Here is a 24,000-nt window from a genome sequence, read left to right as displayed (position 1 = left end):
AATATTATGATGAGCTACTTTAACTGCTGAGGGAATGAATATATGCCTGTGCAGCGCAAAGCATGATGAATCCTCGGAAACGCGCTACATTATGTTCATATTCATTCATTATATCGTATGCATCTTTTGCTGTATGACTGAAGGATTACTTAATCGTCAGATTTCTCGAAGCTGCCAAAGGGTGTAGCTTTTTAGGTTGGTAACTTGAAGCATCTATTATGTTTAATGGCAGTTCGTACTTTGGTCAGTGAGTCATATGTGCAAGAGTGGATGGAGAGAGGAAAGTTGGTTTAAACAAATTGGCATGTATTTATATATCATAGAAAGGTATTGATGTTTGTTAGAGAGATGGAACAATATCAAAGAGAGAGAGCGAGAGAGAGAGAGAGGGGGGGGATATATATATATATATGAGAGAGAGAGAGAGAGAGGGAGAGAGAGAGAGGGGGATAATATATATGATGAGAGAGAGGAGAGAGAGAGAGAGAGAGAGAGGAGGAGGGAAGATGAGAGAGAGAGAGAGAGAGAGAGAGAGAGAGAGAGAGATTTGAAAAGTATATATATATACTTATCGCAAGACTCTTTTAACAAGTTAAAGGCCAGTTTACTCGATCGATACTTGAAGTTATAGATATGTGGCCTTTATGGGAAAAAAAAGAATAAATGTTGTTTTTTTAAATTGTCTTTTTTTCCAGTGATACAATGTTTCCAATGTATACTACATTAACTTTCTATTTGTCACGTTGTTTGATTTGGTTTCGTCACTCAACTCTTTCTCTCTCCCTCCTCCTTTCATTCACTTTCCGCTTTTGACTTACCTATACTCTATTATAACAAAAGTGGGCGTGGAAGTCCTTGGGATAGCTCCCTGCAGTCGGAGGACTAAAGATTGTTTGATGAAGTAAGCGCTGAGGGATATAAAGTAATAGTTAAGTTTGTAGTTGGACCGTAGCCAGCCTGTCCGATCTGTCATTTGCAGAGTTGTTAGCTCTTGCGATTTGAGACTGAGACTACCAGGACCCGATTTCCATCCCACTCCTCCAACTACGAACTATGACCGAGAGTCAGTGGATAGCAGGTAATTCGACCAGACGACGGCAATAGGTGGGCAAAAAGGCACGGACACGCAGCGCTGATTAGAGAAGAGATACAGCCTTGTTACGAAGTGCGTGTGTGTGTGTGTTTGTGTGTGTGTGTTCGTATGTTCAGGACCTATATGGACGGGCATGTTTTTTTTTTATTGGTATTGTTTGGCAGTGTTACATTGTTACCTGGAGTGGAATGACATTACACCTTTGATTCGCGAGTCGGATATCATTTCAAATCACCGTTTATTGTTTTCTCAAAATATTATTATATTGTTCCATCGGAATAAGCCAAGCTTCATTTTGTGCAAAGCGTTCTGTAATTATAAGATTTGCTGCTGGATTAATTGATGTATTGTTTACAACATAGGTTTCAGTTGAGTGTTGTGATTTTATGTGAAATGATAATGGGGCTAACATTAGGCAGTTGACAGTCCATCATTAATGTCGAGGGCTGATTATTTGTCGCACAATAGTTTTTGTTTATGTGTACTTTCTTGTCAGTCACGACCGCCCCCCCCCCCCTCCCTCCCTCCCTCTTTCCCCATTGAATTGATCGCCAATTGTCATGTAATATGATATAAACCACCGGATGCTGGTGCCAAAGATATATTCACAGCAACACAAATTGTGCTCGTTAAATATTTTAATATCTGACCTATCACCTCCAAAGAGTATTGTGTCCGGCTGAGAAAAAAAGAAAAGGAATTAAAAAAAAAACAAAAATTGGTTAAGTTTTCATTCTTTATAAAGGAGACAAATTTGATTTTTTTTAAATCCCCAAAAAACTAAAGCTAAAATTTCATATTTCGATGCGCCACATAGGCTATTGCAATTTTAGTAGAACTCATTTGTAAAGTTTAGGCATGTGTGTTTTCATTTTATATGACACCTTTATATATAATTCGGTGGGTGATTTATAGATGGCTTTTTTGTTGTTGTTGTTGTTAAATAGTTAATTTATTTCCAATCTGTGCATCTCGTCTGGAACAAGAAGTGCCCGACAACGGAAGTATTGGCGTTTATAATAAAGTTTACAGTGTGCAAATCACGGCCACCGTGCGGTTATTAATCCAGACCCATCTGTTGTTTATTTATATAGAATTAAATGGGGGATTTTTTAATGGCTCTTTTTTTTGTTATTGTTGTTGTTGTTGTTGTTGTTGTTAATGCTGTTGTTGTTATTGTTAAATAATTAATTGATTCCCAATTTGTGCCTTTCGCCTGGATTTCATACGGCGTCTCCAACGACGAAAGGATTGACGTTTTTATAGCAGTGTGGAGATCACGGCCACTGTGCGCGCGGTGATGTATCCAGACCTGTCTTTTATTTATTTGTATAGAATTAAATGGGTGATTTATTAATGCTCTTTGTTGTTGTTGTTGTTGTTGTTGTTGTTGTTGTTGTTGTTGTTGTTGTTAAATAGTTATTTTATTTCGTACCTTTCTCCTGGATTTCACACGACGTTTCCGGCGAGAAAAGGATTGACGTTTTTATAGCAGTAGTGTGGAGAGAACGGCCACTGTGCAGTTATTTCCCAGACCTGTCTTTTATTTGTAGACGCATTCCTCAGTGACGTCAAGGAGTGGCCACAAGGGATGATGTTGATCCACAATTTATTTTTCTAATCCGTTTCTTTCCCGGTCATTTCCTCTTCTTTTTCTGTTTTTATTATATTTTTTTATCCCATATCCGTTTCAGTTTGATTCTATTTATTTGGGCTGTGACATGGGCATTCTAAATATTTGACTGCACGATGTTACTTGGTTTATTGACGCATGTAGAGTGAACGAATAGGAAGGAGAATCAGTGTTAGGTTAGACTATTTGCTCATTATTATGATTTTTTTTCTTCTCTGTGTTTCTATTTTGTCACGATTACTTGATTTGCGGCGGTGCTCATATAAATATTATATATTGTTTTCCTCTTATACTCCCCGTTTCCCCTGCAATTGGTGTGTCCTAAAATCTCTCTCCTCTCTACCCCCCCCCCCCTTTCTCTCTCTCTCTCTCTCTCTCTCTCTCTCTCTCTCTCTCTCTCTCTCTCTCTCTCTCTCTCTCTCTCTCGACTTCCCTTTTCCCGGGCACTGATACGGCATATAAATGTTTCAAGCAATATTTCTGAAACAATTAAAAAGAAAATAAATAAAACGTATAGACCCTATATCTCTCCTGACGTGCACTATAACAATTTTGATTACCTGACCTGTCAATAAGTAAACGTCCTCCCCTCTTCTCTCTCAATCATTTTCTTATCATCGCATCGCCGCACTTACATCATGTCCCCGTGCAGTAAAGTATTTCCGACGGAATTGGTCGGTTAATTGCGACGGTGTTGTCTAGTGGTATGACACTGGCCTACGGTCCAGGGTTCGAGTCCCGCTCTGAGCGGCGTATTGTTGAGTCGTTGAAAAAGGCTCTTTACTCACATTCTCTCACCGTATACTCAGGTGTTAAATGGTACCTTGTCTTAACAGCGTTGTATCTGTCGTGTAAAAGGCGTCATGTCATGTCTCGTCCTACATGTTAAGCGTTGCTGTTGGTTCTAAAGCTCTTTGAGCACGTTTAGTGGATATTGCGCTATATAAAATCTCACGATTTTACAGCATGTCCCCATGCATTATTAATGGTAATGATTAAAGTCTTTCCGACGGAATTGGTCGGTTTCCTTTGTAATCACTTATAATTTTGATTTCCGACATTGCCCAAGTGATCTACCAAAGAAAATTCGCTTGACTTAGTATAGTTATTTAAGTACGCGAGTTCATGTCCATTGTAGTTTTAGTATTATTTATTATCGAGGGGAAACTTACCATACAGGATAATCTGCTCTCTCTCTCTCTCTCTCTCTCTCTCTCTCTCTCTCTCTCTTCTCCAATCTCTTCTTATATGTTCATTTTCCTTCATGTCCTTTTTTTGTCTATTTCTTTATATGTTTCTATCCTTTCTCTCTCTCTCTCTCTCTCTCTCTCTCTCTCTCTCTCCTCTCTTTCCTCTCTCTTCTCTCTTATTGTCTCTCTCCTCTCCCCCCCTCTCTCTCTCTCTCTCTCTCTTTCTCCTTCCTCTCTCTTCTCTTTCCTTCTTCTCTCTCTCTCTCTCTCTCCCCCCCCATCTTTTCTATCTCTATCCCTTCTTTCCCTCCTCTTTCTTCTTCTTCTCTCTCTTCTCTCCTCTCTCTCTCTCTCTCTCTCCTCTCTCTCTCTCTCTCCTCCTCTCCCCTCTCCCCCCCTCTCTCTCTCTCTCTCTCTCTCTCTCTCTCTCTCTTCCTCCCACTTTCCCCTTCTCTGTCATGTTCTCTGTCTCCCCCACCCCTCGCTTTCACCTCCCCCTCATAAAAAATATTATCTTGTCACTTTCTTTCTCTTAATTCAAACCTGCTCCTGCAATTTGTCATGATACCCTATGTCGATAAAGCGTTAAATGCCTTTCACAACTTGGACGAAGCGTATGTGGTACATGCCCCATATAATCGCGGCTCTATCGCAGAAAAGAAAAATCGATTTCCATTTTATCTGACATGCGAGGTTTGTTTCTTAAGAAAAGGGAAACCGCAAAATTGTTTTGTGGATCCAGTTGTGTGGAGATTACCAGATAGATTCACTTCTTTTTTTTTTTTCAATTATTTTAAATGACCGGTTTTAAGGACTAATGGGCTATATATTCAGCATTATAAGAATGATTTTCCAGAAATAACTTTGATGCCATTAAGAAAAAAAACAAACTAAACTATATTAGATCTCATTTATTTAAAGAAAAGGTGTTCTTTAAAGATTTAAATGGTTGACTTGGAACGCTGACTGACAGGGTCCTCAACGAAACTAGGCGTTGACTTTAAAGCGCCTAGAGCCTGTTGAAACCGGGGTAAAACGCTATACAAATGTCATTCATTATTATTTGTTTTTTTTTCTAAGTGATCGAAATTGAAGATAGAAATTTAGAATAAATGAATGGAAAGCCCACTTGTTCTTACTACCGTTCGAATAACGATGGACTATATTAAGATATTCCTTCTGATCGTACCATTGGTCGAAATGTGAAGTTTTACTTTGCTCAGTTCTAACGGGATGCAGTGGAAACCAGACCTGATGATAGCCTGATTCTATTAACGTACCTTGTTCTGTTTACACAGAGGCCATATAAACAAAGTAAAGCAGACGGACATGGTCAGTTTTCCCTTATTATATCTTTCATTTATTTATCCGTTCGTTTCGTTTTCTCTCTTTTCAAATATAGATATAATTTTGTTATTGTTTTTGGGTTGGGTTTTTAAAAAATATTTGTCTCATGTGATAATAGCTTAAGGTACCATAAATTAAACAAAAACAATCGCGCGCACACAAACACACACTCTCATTCACACTGTTCGTTTACTACTCATAGAAAATAGCTAAATCTTAATGTTAATCACTTGTCCTGAAAATTTGATTTCTCAGTACCATAAATGCTGTATTGTTACAAGACTGAACTGCTTGCTCATCATAATGGTAAACATATGGAAACATATGTTTTATGTTTAAGTAATCGATCCTTTGGAGTATAAGATCCATTGAGCCGTAGTTTATCCCGGTTTCTGTCGCGTTAAACGGACAATAGCATTTCCTTGCTAATACTACCCTTTGGATAGAACGCTAGGCGATCACAAAGTGCTTTCAACCGGATCAAACAGACCCAGCTACACAATCACTGTTAAGGGAGGTCAGGAAAAAAACAAAACGACCCTCGACTTCCCAGAGGATCGGTCCTGATGCCTTTCTATGAGAAGTGGTAGCTTTGCCTACTGAGCCAACTAATTGGGACCCTAATGGAAAAGACATGCTTAAACAGGCATGCTATTATTGATGTAAAAGTAATACCTGTCAATCCCATCATGACTAAGACTCAAAGATAAAATTTCAATTCCGAATTTCTTTCTCGCTATCCGTATCGAATGATATCATTGCTTTCAAATTAACAAACATAATATTGTAAATGGTTCCCAGCTGTGACATTAAACTCTCACTCCAATTATGTTTTTTAACGGATGGCTTTACTTTTCTGATGTAAATTTCTTTGGGTTTTTTTTTCCTTCTTTAATAATGCGCTTGTAACCTTACATTTTACTTGCAGAATCCATTCAAATTATGGTCCCGTCATTTAGCAATCATCTGGTGTCATATTTTCAGTTTTCTCCTCTTGCTTTTCTTCCGACTCATTTCCCGATCTCCTCCTCCTCCTCCTCCTCCTCCTCCTCCTCCTCCTTCTTCTTCTTCTTCTTCTTCTTCTTCTTCTTCTTCTTCTTCTTCTTCTTCTTCTTCTTCTTCTTCTTCTTCTTCTTCTTCTTCTTCTTCTTCTTCTTCTTCATATTAGTTTTAGTCCACGATGCATCGACATTGTTCGTGAGAGCTTGTTTTTTAAAAATGGTATTGAATGAATATGGCTGCACTTTATCTATGGACGCTTGCCGTGAACAATGTGTATTCCTCAGATATAATAGGTTCATAAAGAATGTAAAGACAACTATCATTATGAATATTAGAAATATGGCACGAGCTTGGATCTTTGCAATTGTCTGAAGTTGGTACTGATATGCTGATGTTTCGATTCAAGACATCCCTAGTACTTTTTAAAACTTTGATTTTATTCAATTCTTTTACTTGGCTTCAAATACTATCTATTGGTACTATGCGCTTAGTTAAATTACCCACAACATTCGCCAGCCGGAAATATGGTACCACCACACTAAACTATGTGTAACCTTAAACGTTTATAGTTTATAGTTGATAGAATATATTGAGAACTAATCATTCAAATAGTTAAAATGGCTGTCTAAAAAAACAATAACAATGAGCTGAGCTGAGTGACGTCAATAGTGTTCCTTAATACATAATAGTCGATAAGCGAAGATATCCCGTATAAATTCGTTCATTCATTCACTGAGGCGCTTGGAATAAATAACGTTCTACCTCATGCTTGGAATGAATTACTCTTCGTACAACATTTTGTATGCGTAGGACCAAGGCTTTCATGGTGCCACCGTAATCTCTGTCTCGTGATACCCGCCGAGTTGTAAGGTCAGCCAAGCTACTCGTATTACTATTATCCCAAATTCGTAAATGAGATTAATGTCAGAAAAGCCCGATATGTTATTAGTGTGTTAGTATTGTAATCATGGAATGAATGGCGGCAGCAATAGCTATCTCGACGTCGTCGAGACTAACACTTTGACTAATGTAATATGTATGATAGATAATATGTAGATCTATTGCTTACAACTATCAATGACATTGAAATTGAGACCTCAGTTCACTACCGTATACTGACAAAACGATTTTAAAAACAAATTTAGCTAGAATGTCTTTATTTCAGATGTTGCTGAACAAAAAAAAAAAAAATAAATAAATAAATAAATAAATAAATCCCGAGACTTGAAAGAAGTCTTAAATAAAAGAGTTTTGATACGTCTGTAGTCATCTGAATTCATCGCTTTTTAAAATGATAAATAACAATAATAGAGTGGAATGGAAGCTTCAATTTAATTTACGAAGTCAGATTTTGCGGACGTTTTGGGTACCCCCTTTGTCAACAAAACAAGATGAATGAAACACTAATGACTCGCATTATAAAACAAACAAACGCCATCCTCTCTCATCTCTCATTGGTTTTTCGTGTTCATTCATCGTGTTTTGTTGACAAGGGGGAAACCCGAAACGCCCACATCATCTATCTTCGTAAATTAAATTGAAGCTCCCATTCCATTTCAATATTGCCATTAAATTCTTTGAGCTTCAAGCAGCAACATTTGTCTAGCTTATTTAAGTAAAAAACAATTCTAGTCCCCAAAAAGCGATTTGTTCGAGCGGCAAGTGTGAGAAATGACAGCAGCTGCTGATCCTCGACATTAACCCCGTAACTGCCGTACTCTGGAAAACAATGTATTTTAAAATGTGGGCTGAAAACTCGTGCTCCAAATATCAATCGATTTTATAAACGACCTTCATCCTGGAAAAAAAAAAGTCTCAAACTCGGGGCTTTCGCAGGTTTGAGAGTTTTTGCCTCGATGAGGGTCATTTAAATCGATCGATATTTGAATGACGGGTTTTCTGTCCAAAATTCTAAATACATCGTTTTCCAGAGAACGGTAGTAAACTGGTTAATACCGATAGCTATCGAATTATAATGCATCTATGTGGTTTGTTTTGAAACGGTTTTGATCGCTTGGTTGGATCGGAATTGACTAACTTGGCAATCGTTTTGGATCTTTCCGATTGGATTACTTTGAACATTGTATTTGCTATATTCTGATATACACTGACGTAACATAAATTTTTCTTTTCTTTCTTTCTTTTTTTTTTATTAAAAAAAAAACATTATTTTTTTTTGGTCAGATGTTTGTTTCAAAGTATTATGTTGATAGATTTAAATGACTTCCGACACTACTTTGATGAACACTTGCGTTTAACATTTTTTGACAATTTGGGGTCTCTTTTATATCCATAAAGAAGTGCATATAATTTATTTATTTATTATTATTTAATTAATTTATGAATGAATTTATTTATTTATTTATTTATTTATTTATTTATTTATTTATTTATTTATTTATTTAATACGTGGTTGACACACATTTGTTCTTGGTACTGAATTTCATTTCGGCATTTTCATCGGCCAAGATTAAAAAAAAAAAAAATCTGTTTTCGTGTATTTCTTTCCAAGTTTACTGAAATCATACGGGGCGTGTTAACCCCAGCGTGGTATCGCTATAATAATCACTCCAACAGACCACTCACTGCCCTCAGTACTTTAAAGTTAAAGGTGAACAAGGACATCTTCTTCCTTAAGGGCAGAATTTAATTGTCCTAAACGATTTGCTGGCCTTAAAAATAACGTTCCTACAAAGATGAGTTTAGACAATGTTATAACTTGTTTCAATTTGTTGCGGTATAAAATCCGAGTAATATTATGCAAATCTTGGTTTTTATTCTCTAGCATAACCGTATGCGCTTCAAGCACCATGGCCTTGTTTTTTTGTTTGTTTTTTCTCTCCCCGAATTTAACTTTAAGTACATGTTAAGCCCGCTGTGAATATAGTTATATTGACCGAAAAGAGTTTCAATATTAATTGTAAAAATGATGATAAGATTTATAATTGAACGTTTCGGAGTGAAGATCCCCGTCAGTCAAAAGCAAACGTAATAATTAAAATTCATTCAGTGAAATAAAGGATAGCACATAGCAGATGGTTCATTTGCTCTCGCTTAAATTGAAGGTGACTCCATTCGGGCAGTTATAATATTTACTTTAAATTGGGTTGCTGTGTTTGCTGATCAGGTTGTAACCTTTTCCTTTCGTTGTCCTTGTCATTCTAAACGTGCACTGTATATATTTAAAAAAAAAATAATTTAAAAAGGTATAATGCGAATCAACGCATTAGATATAATCACACACAGACACATTTGTATGTTCTAATAGAAGGGCCTGGCAAATAGGAAGCCTTTAAAAGGTAGTTTATTTAACAAGTTACGGGCTGTATTTTAAACACATCCATTCGGATGTGACTATTAAACTGGCTCCCATGATTATTAAAATACGCATTGCATTCACCATATAGCAACGACGTTTCGATGATAGGATGGGGTTTTTTTTTGTTTTTTTTTTTTTTTTGTATGTTTGTTTTTTTTACGACTTGGATTGGAGTCCATGTTTTCTTAACGTAATATTTTCTCATTTTATTACTTTCTAATCATTATTTTTTATATTTAGACCAGATTTTTAAAAAATATCTTCATATTTATTGTTGACTTTTCATTTGTTGCTTAGAACACATTTTTTTCATTAATTTAATTTATGCCTTTTATGTCAAAATTAAGTTCTATTTATAAATTGAATTAAATCACGGACATTTATCATTTTTTGAATAAATTTTTTTTTTTTGGGGGGGGGGGGGGGGTTAGAGTTTTTTTTTTCCATTACAATGATGATAAGATGGAGATGGTAAGATGTTGGGCTACTAAGCTCGTAAATGTAATTACGTATAGGCTACATGGGTTTTATCCATCGATGTTGATTATATATGTCGCTGGATTCAAGGCATTGAATATGTTTAGGGTGATGAAATTGTCGAATTATAACTGCCTGATTAAAAATGTCATAATGTGCATGGTTTGTTGTCCACTTTTTGTCAGAAAAAATGGCCAGGTATTGTAAGAGAGGATATTTTATCAATTAAATAGAATTCAATTAAATAGTGTCATCAATAATGGTCTCATATCAACAAGAATCCTTACTGTTAATTTTAATATCATCTCATAAAAGGGGTTAATTATAATCTTGCACATAAAAAAAAGAAAAACAAACAAAACGATTAATATATTATACACACACACACCCACACACACACACACACACACACACACACACACACTAAACAAAAGCAAAAGCAGGGCATTTTTCCTCGCTCCCTCTCGAAATATACAAAATATGACGTAATTTCACTTCCTGAGTGAGGGTAAAGAGGGTATGCAGTAAATCTTAGAGTGTCAATGGAGACCATGGCAAGCTACTTAATTCTATCATGATTCTGTGTCAAGTGCGTATTTGTTCATATTACAAGGGTCTCTCTGTGTACGATCTGTACTCCGTTTTCTTTTATCCTTCCGCATTTATCACTTGCCGTTTAGTTGATTGATGATAGTACCTTTCTCACGATTTCACATGCTGTGAATAGGACGGTATGTCTCATGAAACACAATAAATTAATGTCAAATGGTCATAATATTGAGTCTGTATTCTGTATGGAGTATGGAGTCTAGTGGTATAGCGGCTTAGTTGTGTACTATGGTATTTGATTCGACTTCCGACCTGTTGGTCGAGTTTCAGTTTCGTTATGGCGGCGCAAAGTAGTTTTCTCGCCATTCTTAGATAATTATGATGACACCTTACATGTTGTGAGTTCCCCTTCAATGTTCATTGTTGTTGTTAGCTTGTGACGGACCCCTCTGAAAACGCTTTGATTTGAGCACACAATGTAATGGGTATTGCTCACGATCTATTAGAGTATAGCACACTTGAGCACTTTGGCTTACACGTTGTTAGATGATACATTCGGGTCTAATATACATGCGATGGAGTGGATCTTATCGATCTTGGGAACACATGGCACTTAGGCCGGGGAGTCAGTCCGCACCTTTGTTGTCTGCTCTATCCTATAACCCTATTCATCTGGCTATGTGACACTCACTCAATCTATCTTTAACGTTTATTTTGAACAAGAAATATAATATACAAACAAGCAAACAAGCAAGCAAACGTCAAGGTATTTACTTCAGCCCAGTATTACCTGGTCGCTCTTGCGGTCGAAGTAAGCCTTCGATGGTAACATGTCTTGTGGTTCGGCAGATCTCAACTAACAAGAACGACCTTCTCGTTGGCTAACTACCTGAAACCCCGGCAGTTGTATTCACCTGTCTGTCATAATAATAATAATAATAATAATAATAATAATAATAATAATAATAATAATAATATATAATAATAATAATAATAATAATAATAATAATAATGATATGAATAATAATAATAATAATAATAATAATAATAATAATAATAATAATAATAATAATAATAATAATAATAATAATAATAATAATAATAATAATAATAATAATAATAATATTCTTGTTCACCTTTCACTCAAGGTGCTTCAATAACATGTACCGCACACAGACTAACTGAAACAACGATTTTATTGTTTTTATTGTATATAGCAAAAACTCGAACAGCAACAATAGCAACACCATGCGCAAGAGGATTATCGCCGTAAGATGATCGCCTTTGAACGGACAAATTACAGGGCAGGACGGACAGTGAATTCTGTCGACGCAACTTGTTGTAGAGTTAAAGTAGTCAGTGATGGTGTATTACATTTTACATATTATTACTAATGTATTTCTTTACGGTCCTTGTGTGAGATGAGGTATTTCTGTAACGTTTTTGTAGTGGTTATGATGGTGGTGGTGATGAATGAATGACACGATGGCGAAACGTTAGGCAAGGTTGTGTCATGAATACATTCATGCTTAGATAAAAACGGAAATTACCGACGACCAGTATAAATACTGCTTCATTAAATCTATGTTTTCCGTGTCCTTTCCAGCGTGACCACACGATTTCTTGATTCATCTTTTTTGTCCATCTTAACGCAATGATGATGACGACGACAACGACGATAAAAATGATGACGGTGATAATGAAGCACCAGTTGTTGTTGTTGTTGTTGTTGTTGTTGTTGTTGTTGTTGTTGTTGTTGTTATTATTATTATTATTTTAACTTTAGAATTCGAAAGAATGAAAATCCCAAGATTTAAGAGTCTAATCCTGTTTTACTTACTGACATTTGGGGTTGGTAACCCTTCGTTTATTTGATAATCGTTCTCTCTCCTTTTATATCCCGATTCACTTTCTTAACAACCTCACCATCGTCCATGTCTTCATCTTCCACCACTTCCTCTCCTCCTGTTCCACGTTTGATTGTTTGTCTCCTCCTACTCCACCTCCTCATCATTTACTTCCACCACCACTCTTCCTTCTCCTTGTCCTCCTCCTCTCCCCTTCGCCTCTTTTTCTTCCTCCTTCATTTCATCACAACCACCTCCTCCTCCTCCGTAATCTCACATTCTCTTCTCTTTGAAATTTTATGTTTTATACAAGTCATTGTTTTGTTATTTTTGTTGTTGTTTTTAAAATGATTAATTTGTTCATGCAAAGACAGGCTTACATCTTATTTGGAGCTGTCATGTTCGCGAACCGAGCGAGAAAGACCAAGATTGATATCACTTTGTTGAATACAATAGCGGGATAAAGATCCGTGAACTCCCTCCCATAGGGACGTAAATTTTGGATTAATGATAGGGACGGATCAAACGGACCTGCTTTTTATGATTTAGCTGCGTTTATTTTGCCAGACCGTTATCTTACATCAATCTAAATTTATTATTTCGTTGTTTATATACCAGTGTTAACCTCCAGTTTATAATAATAATAATAATAATAATAATAATAATAATAATAATAATAATAATAATAATAATAATAATAATAATAATAATAATAATAATAATAATAATAATAATAATAATAATAATAATAATAATAATAATAATAATAATAATAATAATAATAATAATAATAATAATAATAATAATAATAATAATAATAATAATAATAATAATAATAATAATAATAATAATAATAATAATAATGGTATAGATTTGTAGTGCGCCAACTCGGTGGGGTTCTTACCTCCCATAGCGGACAGGGAGGTACTTGATATGTCTTCTACCCCCTCGTATCTGTTTTCCAATTGCTCTCTGACTTTGTCTTGGAATGAGATTGCTTGGTTTTGTCCTGACTTTGGTAGGAGTCCTTGGCTGAGAGGGAAACAGTCGAGTGTATAGTTATAGTTTTGGGAGATGATATTTTTTCCTTGTAAATCATCTCTCTGTTATGTACTGTTACTCTTTTCATTTTTAACATATGATTTGTAAACATTTGAGTGTGTTCCTCTTAGTGGGATCTGTGCTTGTGTCTGGATGAGACTTTTAGGTGATCTCAAACTAAGTACTTTGATAGTGTGCTCTTGGAATGAACATCTGTTTCCTATTTGAACCAATTCCCCTTTGTCTTACATTTTCTTATGTGCTTTAATTGTAATTCTAGAACTTATTACTATCCTGTTTTCTTCCTTTTTACTGGCGCTGACATGACCTTATGTGTTGCAAGCGCCGTAAAACCCTTAAAAACAAACAAACAACATAGTGCGTCAGACATGCCTTCATCTGGAGGGCTCTGGGCTCATAACACAGATTAAGCCCTAACACACTACACTACCATCGCAAATTATCAATTATACAATCAAAAGTTTCAGATTTTGTCATGGAATAAATATCCTCTTCGAGTTTGAGTCTTTGTTCTTTTGTTGTTAAACATTCGACTCGCGATCTGTAGGCGGAAGATGAGCCTCAATGTAAGCGACTCAAAGCCGAGTCTTTGACAAATGCTCTTTATTCACGTTTTCTCACCATATCCAGTGTAAATTGTTGGTAACGGCGATATGATCTTATATTTTAAGTATTGCTGTTGACTTGGGACCTCTTGTAAAGGGCTTTGGTCACATTAAATGAATTTTGTTTCATCACTTCAAATGGAAAACAGTGTATATGGATTATGAGAAGGACAACTTTTCAAACTCATGACGTTAATAGGGAAAATTTAACGGGAGATTTGAATTTTCCTCTTTTCACCTTTAAACTGTTAACTGTCGTACTCTGTGGGGAAAAAATGTATTTAAAAATTTGGCCAGAAAACTCGCCCTTCGATTATCGATCGATTGATCTTATGACCCTCATCTTGGCAAATACTCTCAAACCTGGGATTTCGCGAAGTTCCAGGTTTGCAAGTTTTTTTTTCCAAGATGAGGGTCATTTAAATTGGTCGATATTTCAAGTTGAATTTTCTGTTCAAATTTTTAGATACGAGTTAAGCAGGGTTGAATTAAACACTGCGCCATCGGCACGCTCAGTGAATTATGTCGAATAATATATAATACGCATAACATGAGTTGGTACAAGGAAAAGTATACGGAAGTGGTGGAAATGGAAGGGAGGGGAGGTGGGTAGTTAGGTTTATGCAATAAGTATGAATCACGCTAAAAGATCTATCATTGACTGTCCAATGTTATGTTTTGAGTGGGTTATTATGAAATCATGTTCCCGGGCAAACCAGCGTAAAGTACAGTCAGTATATTGGGTTGGCTGGTTTTTGTTTTTTATTGTTTGTTTTTTTGTTTTTGTTTTTTTTTTGTTTGGGTGGGGGGGGGACTTTATCATGATACAGAAGTCCGAAAACATGTCCGTTTGAAACCCGAGACGTCTTTTAAAATAGTAAGATTGTGATAATATGGTACAGATTGAAAACATTGTTTTTATATATACATGTTTTATTGGTGTATTCTCTTTTTATTATGTGTGTGTGTGTGAGAGAGAGAGAGAGAGAGAGAGAGAGAGAGAGAGAGAGAGAGAGAGAGAGAGAGAGAGAGAGAGAGACTGTTGGCATGCGTTATGTCTGAATGATATTGATTCGACAATCTTTCTGTCAATCAGTGGAATTGGGGATGTTGGGTCAGCAGTCTTTAGGAAGTAGTCTATTGTATAAGGTACGGATAGTATCACCATCGCCTACTAACAAACAACTCGTTTGTATGCCGTCTCAATGAGTTTGTTTGTTTTGGACTATAAATGTCATTTTTCCAATCTGACCGTGAGTAAGGCCTTTGTCTTTAGTGTTTCATTCACCGTCATTTGTTGACAAAGGGTTGACAAACCCGAAACCCATCCATGTTATCTGTCTTCGTTGATTAAAACGAAGCTTTCATCCCATTTCACTACTGTTTAAAAAAATGTGAATACATTTTCAAATGTGATCTTGTTTTTGTTTTTACGTTTATCTTTTTGTCTCAGCTTTCTAAATATCCTGAACTGTCGAAAGGTTCTCAGCATTCGTTACAAGATGACGTCAAAGTATAATAAAAAATAATGATTGTACTTTCATTAATCAATTAGCTAAAAAAAAAAAATAGTTCATTTCTGCTCAATGTGGTGTAGATTTTATTTCCCCCAATGGAGATTTTTGGTTAAGACTGTGTTTTGAAATGTTTTGTTATGACTTAGAGAGAAAATAAAATCATACGTGTTACTTTTGAATCAGAAAATGCCTCCACAGACAAGTTAATTACTTCGCTGTGGATAATTAACACGTGAATGAATTCAGAACACATTTGTTATCATTTTAATTGTTGAGCCTTAAGATACTCAGACCCACGAACGAGATGGATATCACTCCAGGCTTATTTCAGTAAGACACTCATATTATCACCCACCCATCATGGCGACGACCCCCACTGTGAAGAAATCAGGTCGTCAGCTGCCTACGATCAGGAGCAACAAAGTTGTTAGCACCACTGCCCTCACCACTGCCAGTCAAAACCAACATGGTTCAAAATTCAAACAGTTGCATCGGCAGCAGTCACAAAATCAACAATATCCTCAGCAACAGCAACAATTTCTTCAGATTCCTAATACTAATAGTGTTAGTAAAAATAAACAGCATCACGGTAGCAGCAGCAGCATCAGCAGTGTTGATAGCAGTTGTAGTTGGAGCAGCGGTGGCGGTGATGGTGGTTGTAGTTATAATGGTCATGTCTCACCGTCCCCTGGCACCATTGCCGCCAGACAAATACATCGCCACCACAGCATGGACAATAACTACCTCCACCCTCATTCACATCATCATCATCACCATCACAACCATCATCCTAGCAGTAGTAACATTAACCATCCTCAACATCGCCGTTCTTTACAATTGTCCCCTCGTCCCCATGAAAGTCACAGCAGAATTGTTACATTGACCAAGGTAATATAAGAAAAAATGAAATGATTTCATGAATCCAATTAAACTGTTACAGCATATTATTAACCTTTAATAAATGATTACTTTGATAACTATCTTGAAATTTCATTTATGCTTTTATTTTCTTTAAATATCTATTTGCTTTTCCCATTTCTTTATTTATCCTTTATTTCCCACTTAACTCTATCCTCAATCATTATCGACTGTCCCCAAAGTCAGTCATGATTTAATACCTGTCCACCCCCCCCCCCCCCCCCCCCATTTTTATGATATTCCCTACTGATTTATAATAATCGAACAACAATGGTTTCCCTTGGACTCTGGTATTAAAGTTTATCACATAGTAGAACAATTTATTAATATCAAAATCATACATGTATGAAAAATAATTGTTGGAATTAATCCATGAAGACCAGGTCTGCCTTACTAAAACTTCTCAGAGATGTCAGGTTTTAGACCACCACATTTGGTGTTATTTCAGTCTGTTGGTATATAGTCTTGATTTTTGTTCGTTGTGGCCAAAATTAATTGCTACCCTTTGAACAGGGTGCTAGTCTATCACAAAGTAATATTGAACAGATCAACGAGTTATACACTGAGAGATGGGCAGGGAGGTTTGAAAAACATCAACTGCTCTCGGGACTGATACTGGTTCGTTTAATTTGAGCCACAATACCCTTTCCTCCCCCAATCAATTCAGAAAAAAAAAAACACTTACAAAGAAACAAACAAACAAAAGCAAACAAAGAAAACTAAACAAAAACTTTAAATAAGCTTACTGCCTGACTCTGGAAAAAAATAGAAGACAAACACATTTTAGAATTTTTGGCCAGAAAACTAATCCTAAGATACTAATCAACTCAATCAAAAGTTTATTTTTTGTTAATTGCAAATATAAAACATATATTCACATAGAATTTCCAATGGCAAATCAAAACAGATAAAACCAATAATAAGCAATCAGTTAAAATTACCCTCATCTTGCCAAAACCTCTCAAACTTCCTGAAGTCCCAGGTTTGAAAGCTTTTGACAAGATGATGGTCATTTTAATTGATCGATATTTGAAGAGCTATTTTTATGGCCAACATTTTAAAATGTGCTTTTTAATTATTTTTTTAAAAGAGCACAGCAGTTAAATGATGACATACCATATGAATGGCGATTCCCATTGTGTATTTCTTTCTTTTTAATAAATTTTCTTCAGGCCAAATCCGAAGACGATGTGAAATCGGAAGTTGATTGGTTGAGAGCAGAGAAAGCATGGCTGATTCACAAGGGTGGTTTTACCATGGTGTCTTTGGACTCCAAGACCTCGGGCACCGGAGATGGACGTATCAAGGTGCAGTTGGAGACGGGTGAAGCTATTGAAGTGGATGAGGATGACATTGAAAAGGTATAGTTTCTCTCTCTCTCTCTCTCTCTCTCTCTCTCTCTCTCTCTCTCTCTCTCTCTCTCTCTCTCTCTCTCTCTCATATTACTATTTCATTTTGTCTCCTCCTTTTTTTCTTCTTTTGATCCTCCTCACTTCTCCTCATCTTCTCCCTCCTCTTCCTACCACTTGGACTCCATCCTTCTTCCCTTTTTTCCAGCTCATTAACATTTCTTCATCCCTCGAAAAGTTTGACAATAGATTATCTGTCTTTCCCCCCCCCCCCTTTTTTTTTTTTAATCTTTTGTAGAAAGCCTTAGAAAAGATTCAGAAATGTCAGCAAACAAAAAAAATATATCTTTTCTTCTCATCACATTACATAAAACTTACCATATGTTGAAAGAAAATTGATTCTTTTTTTTTTTCTTTACAAGGTAATTTTAACGAAATGACTAGACTTGTGTTTTTAGTTGTAAAAAAGAGTGGGTGGGGACTTAACAAAGAAGTATAAAGAAAGAGAAGGTCCCCCTCCCCTTACATTTCCCCTCCCAACCCCCCCCACCCCCCCTTCCCACCCTTCCCAAAAAACAAAACAAAAAACAAAAAAAAAAGCAAAAACTCCACTTCATATTGATTTGATATATTTCTTTCCTAATTAGGCGAATCCGCCGCAATTTGATAGAGTGGAAGACCTAACTAGCCTAAGATACCTCAATGAATCAAGCGCTCTCCACACTCTAAGGCAGAGATATGGAGTCAATCTTATCCACACTTACCTCGGACCACACCTTATTGTCGTCAACCCCATGCAGACCCTGCCATTATACGCAGAAAAAGTAAGAACTATTTTGATATTTGTAAAAAATCTTTGATAAGTAATCGTTGTTAGTTTTAAGATATTAAAAGAATATTGTAAACAATTTATCGCATTCAATGGGGGACTTTATTTAGCATTATTTATATTCTATTGCTAATTTTTATATAATTTAGTCTTGAGTTATAAGATTGCAAAGTTTGTTAATATATCATTTAAAGTTTATATATATTGATATTGAAGTGCTTGCAGCATGGTATGATACAACAAATTTTCTTTCTTTGTTTTTATTTTTTTTTCTTACTATTTAGTCGACATTATCAAACAATTAACTTAAAAAACTCCAAGAAGAGGAATATATGATATATTTAGTATTTGATTGATTTTGTAATCACTTGTATTCTTCTATACTGTGCAACAGTTTATATAGTAAAGCTCTTCTTGATTAATTTTGAAAATCAAAAAAATAATTTTTGCAGGTCATTCAAATGTTGAAGGGTTGTAAACAGGAGGACATGCCACCACACATTTTCTCCAAGGGGCAAATGGTGTATAGAGACATGCTGAACACGCGTAGAGACCAGGCTGTGGTGCTCATGGGGCGCACAGGAAGTGGAAAGACGACCAATGCTCAGAACCTCCTGCATTATCTTATCACAGCAGCAGGAACAACGAACCATTGTTTGACTGGTACATAGAACTTTTTTTTCACTTTTTTTCACTCTATTGTTAGTGGTGTTTTTCCACAAAGATGGAAAAGCTGAAATTTGTCGTGTCTTGTAACAACGTTCCTTTCTTCTTCTTCTTTTTCTTTGTCTTCTTCTTCTTCTTCTTCTTCTTCTTCTTCTTCTTCTTCTTCTTCTTCTTCTTCTTCTTCTTCTTCTTCTTCTTCTTCTTCTTCTTCTTCTTCTTCTTCTTCTTCTTCTTCTTCTTCTTCTTCTTCTTCTTCTCTTCCTCCTCTTCTCCTCCTCCTCCTCCTCCTCCTCCTCCTCCTCCTCCTCCTCCTCCTCCTCCTCCTTCTTCTCTCTTCTTCTTCTTCTTCTTCTTCTTCTTCTTCTTCTTCTTCTTCTTCTTCTTCTTCTTCTTCTTCTTCTTTCTTCTTCTTCTTCTTCTTCTTCTTCTTCTTCTTCTTCTTCTTCTTCTTCTTCTTCTTCTTCTCTTCTTTCTTCTTCTTCTTCTTCTCTTCTTCTTTCTTCTTCTTCTTCTTCTTCTTCTTCTTCTTCTTCTTCTTTCTTTTCTTCTTCTTCTTCTTCTTCTTCTTCTTCTTCTTTCTTCTTCTTCTTCTTCTTCTTCTTTCTTTCTTCTTCTTCTTTCTTTTCTTCTTCTTCTTCTTCTTCTTCTTCTTCTTTATTTTTATTATTTTATTATTATTATTATTATTATTATTATTATTATTATTATTATTATTATTTATTATTATTAATTATTATTATTATTGTTGTTGTTGTTGTTGTTGTTGCTGTTGTTGTTATTGTTGTTATTATTTTCATTTTATTAAAAGTGGATATTTAATATCATGCTTTAAAAATTAATCAGCTCTTAGAATGGTTTTAGGAATACTAACGATTATTGTCTTCAACATTGTTTCAGTGGAAAAACTTGCTTGCGTTTACACTTTACTGCATGCCTTTGGGAACAGCCATACCTCGTCCAACATTAACGCAAGTAGATTCACTCAAGTATTCTGTCTAGATTTTGACCAGTCAGGTCAAATTGGGTCTGCATCAGTCCAGGTAAGGGAAATGACTTGATTTTACTTTTATGATTTAAAGCCTTTGTATGAACTGGATTGTGTGTGTTTGTGTTTGTGTTTGTGTGGTGTGTGTGTGTGTGTGTGTGTGTTGCTGTTTTTGTTTATTGTAACTATTTTTTTTTATACTGAACAATCTTATGATTTTAACTTATTTGTAAATTTTTTTTTTTTTTTTCTTTTATGATGACAATTTGAATTGATTTATATAAAGTTCAAACGCCTAATTTGGACAATGTGTTTTCATGAATATCATCTCAATTAAGTGGCATCCAGATTACTTGACAGATATAACAGAACACATAAACACTTTTCATAATATTACAGCACGAAAATGAAAATAATAATTGGTAAAGAAAATGTTTGAAAGCCTCCTCTCATTTCTTCAGACTTTTGACTGGAAATCAAGGTATCCCTTCACAGTGGCTGCATCATTTTTATTATAACTGGAAACATAAGTAATGTGACAGATTTCATGATTTTAACCATGTCATCTTGTTTTTAAACTAAGTGGCCTGGCTATCCTTAGTACCGTCTTTTTTACCCAAGGAGATGATGACTTTTTTATATAGTAAAAATACTATCCTGTTATTTTTCCGCTAGATTAAGCTGCATCTTGATTACCAACTTGCACTCTAATAAGGAGGCAAACATTACCAGGATGATTTTCTTTATAACAAGGCATATTTAAACGCATTGTGTTTTAAAGATTTCATAGATTATGTCTAATTCTCTCTTTTAAAGATTTAGTCGTAGACTTTTTCTCTCTATTGGTGAATTATTTTCCAGGCATTGTTGTTTGAAAAGAGTCGAGTCGTCAGAAGAGCAGAGGGAGAACCCAACTTCAGTATTTTCTATCAGTTCTTGGCCGGTGTTGAAGGTACTTTGAGGTTAGTTGATCTATTTTTACAAAAAAATTGTATTTAAACTGTTCAACTAGCATTAAGCTGATGAATTATTCATAATTCCCTATAGAGCTGAACTCTTGAAATTTGAAAATATTCTGAAATTTCTTTTTTTTTTAAAATAAAAATAAAATAATAACATTAAAAAAAAAAAAATCTAAAAGTTAGTAAAAGCATGATATTTATAAATATCATTTCTAAAAATACACTTTAAAAAAAATTACATTTTATTGGTATTTAAAATTTCACCTATCATTCCTTAATATTAAGAAAAAATTTGATTTCAATTTGGCAGTTCATTTATTCATTTCAACGTAATTTAAATGAACTTTCTCCTTGTTCCAGGAATGATCTCCATCTTCAAACTCTCAGTGACTCTAATCTATTCATGATACCTTTACAAAAGGTGAGGAGTCAACACTTTTCAAATTTGTTATCATATTTTGAAGCCATGAATTCCAAAGAGCAAGTTTTTATCATAGCCATATACCTACTTTTTTCTTTTGAGTTCGAGCAAATGAATGTTTTTTTTTTGGTATTAGATGAGTATGACATTTTGTAGAAAAATTATGATAATGGCGGTAAAGAGAAAGTTTAGCCATATCTGACATAAAAGTTTTTTGTCGACTCCTTTGTTTTCTAAAAGTTTATTAAACTGCCATTCAGTGTACATTTTGCTTTGTGAAGATGAAAGAGTTATTGATTTTGAAATGAAATGTTACAGAAGGGTATTGAAGGCTCCATGGACAGATAAAATAACAATTGAATAATTGGAAATTTATATGAAATTAACACCAAACTGGCTGATGCCAAACATCAAATTGAGATAATTAAAATGCTATCAACATTTAAAGAGACATGACAACTTAGAAAACACATTTATTACAGGCAAAATTAAGCAGAAAAAGAGAGAAAGACAGACCAACAAAAAGATGGGCTAGGGAAAAACAATATCTGAGGCCTGGAAGGACAGAATTGGAAAGAGGGAAATTCAGAAAGCTTGTATGCAAGGCTATGGCCGGACAGGGTTTATCAATTTGATAAATGTGGTCTAATTGTGTGTGTGTGTGTGTGTGTGTGTGTGTGTGTGAGTGTGTGTGTGTATGTGAAATACTGGAAATGTATTGCATCCTTTTTCTTAATTTTTAAATTTTTAGTCGGATGATCAATTGAGAGCTTCTGATGCATGGGCCAATGTGTTAACAGCCATGGACACCTTGAGCTTCACAGTTGAGGAGGTCAAGGCTGTTCTCTGTGTCCTCAGCGCCATCTACCACTTGGGAAATGCTGGTGCCTCCAAAGGTCTTTATGATTTTTTTAAATTCTTAAAATTATATGTGACCCTCCGCCTCGAAACGGTATTATGTCAGATTTTTCAATTTAGGGTTTTTGGTACCCAATCATAGCTTATTTTATGCTTTAAATTTTGATACCAAATTTATACAATTGTGATTATTCATTGCCGAGATATGACCGTTTGAAGTAGGGAGAGTGTGAAAACCCAGTTTTGAGAAAATCGACTTTGAAGTGAGGCACCGTTTTCACGCACAGTCAAATCAATGGTTAAAGATAACTCCTTAGATACGGGCATCAAACATTTGACGAGAATAGTGAAATTTGGCATGAGCTTAGATTATACATCTAATAAAGTACATACAAATTTTTGAAACAATCCAATTATTACTTATGTAGTTATTCATTACTATGCAAGATGTTCTTAAAACAAATAAAACACCTTGAAAAAAAATGCAGACAATTGCTCACTTTTTCAAGAATTTTTGATATTTAAATAAAGAATCAATGAAATAAGAATTAATAATGTGAAATTTTTGTCTTATTTAATAGAGAAAATACGATTTCAAAATGCCAAAAATTAAAGAAGGTTTTATAATTTGAAAGTACAGTTTTGATACTACGTGAAGCCGGGTGGGCAGGGAAAGAATTATCAAGAATGAGGATTAGAGAGGAAGAGATAGAATGAGAGAGTAAAATACACACACACACGCATGCACGCACAAACACACACACACACACATGTGAGAGAAAGAAAGAGAGAGAGAGAGCGAGAGAGAGAGAGAGAGAGAGAGAGAAAGAAAGAGAGAGAGAAAGAGAAAAAGAGGGGCGAGAGGGGGAGGGGAGAGAGACTGCATTAAGAGGACGCGAGGGAAATAGAATAAAGATTGAAACCTGTATGTGTGTGTGTGTGTGTGTGTGTGTGTGTGTGTGTGTGTGTGAAAGAAACAAATGGGAGACGGAGAGGTAGACATGAAGAAAGGGATGGATGCGGAACAAAGAATTGTAGGGATAGTTTAAAGAAAGCATTTTGTTACAAAGTAAGTCATAGTCAATCAACTGGAAACATATTGACCAATGAGATTGCAATTAAAGAAATGGGCTGGTCAAATCAATCATTGCATTGTTTCCATTTTGAGTCAGATGACAGCTTGAGGAGCAGGGGTGGGGCTTATTGTGTAGTGACTTACATGAAAACATGTTATTGAATCTCTCAAGTTTTCCGTAGCGTTCACCCACATTGTCTAAAAAGATCCCCCCCCCCCCCCTCCCTTTCTTTCAGTATACAAAGCAAGCACGACAAAACGAACATCCATCTCTCTCTCTCTCTCTCTCTCTCTCT

General features: G+C 35.4%; 1 protein-coding gene across 7 annotated transcripts in view; it reads left to right on the top strand.

The window, feature by feature from the left end:
• The window catches only part of LOC144968730 (unconventional myosin-XVIIIa-like), a 75,768-nt gene that overhangs the window by 8,569 nt on the left and 43,199 nt on the right, over positions 1-24,000 (top strand). For 2 of the 7 annotated variants that reach the window (XM_078907358.1, XM_078907357.1), the window contains exons 4-10: positions 17,732-17,920; positions 18,556-18,732; positions 19,190-19,400; positions 20,301-20,443; positions 21,250-21,350; positions 21,711-21,771; positions 22,523-22,667. In XM_078907358.1, the coding sequence (XP_078763484.1) occupies positions 17,732-17,920; positions 18,556-18,732; positions 19,190-19,400; positions 20,301-20,443; positions 21,250-21,350; positions 21,711-21,771; positions 22,523-22,667 (1,027 nt within the window). Of the gene's footprint in view, positions 1-1,266; positions 1,438-4,648; positions 5,249-15,577; positions 16,530-17,731; positions 17,921-18,555; positions 18,733-19,189; positions 19,401-20,300; positions 20,444-21,249; positions 21,351-21,710; positions 21,772-22,522; positions 22,668-24,000 lie in introns of those variants that run through there. The other 5 variants (XM_078907361.1, XM_078907363.1, XM_078907362.1 and 2 more) reach the window with 5 other exon arrangements.

This window comes from Berghia stephanieae, chromosome 3, assembly GCF_034508935.2.
Source record: "Berghia stephanieae isolate SIO BIC M18660-M18661 chromosome 3, UCSD_Bste_1.3, whole genome shotgun sequence".
Lineage (NCBI taxonomy): Eukaryota > Metazoa > Mollusca > Gastropoda > Nudibranchia > Aeolidiidae > Berghia > Berghia stephanieae.
Note: the sequence above shows the minus strand (reverse complement) of the source record. Positions and strands in the feature narration are given on the sequence as shown.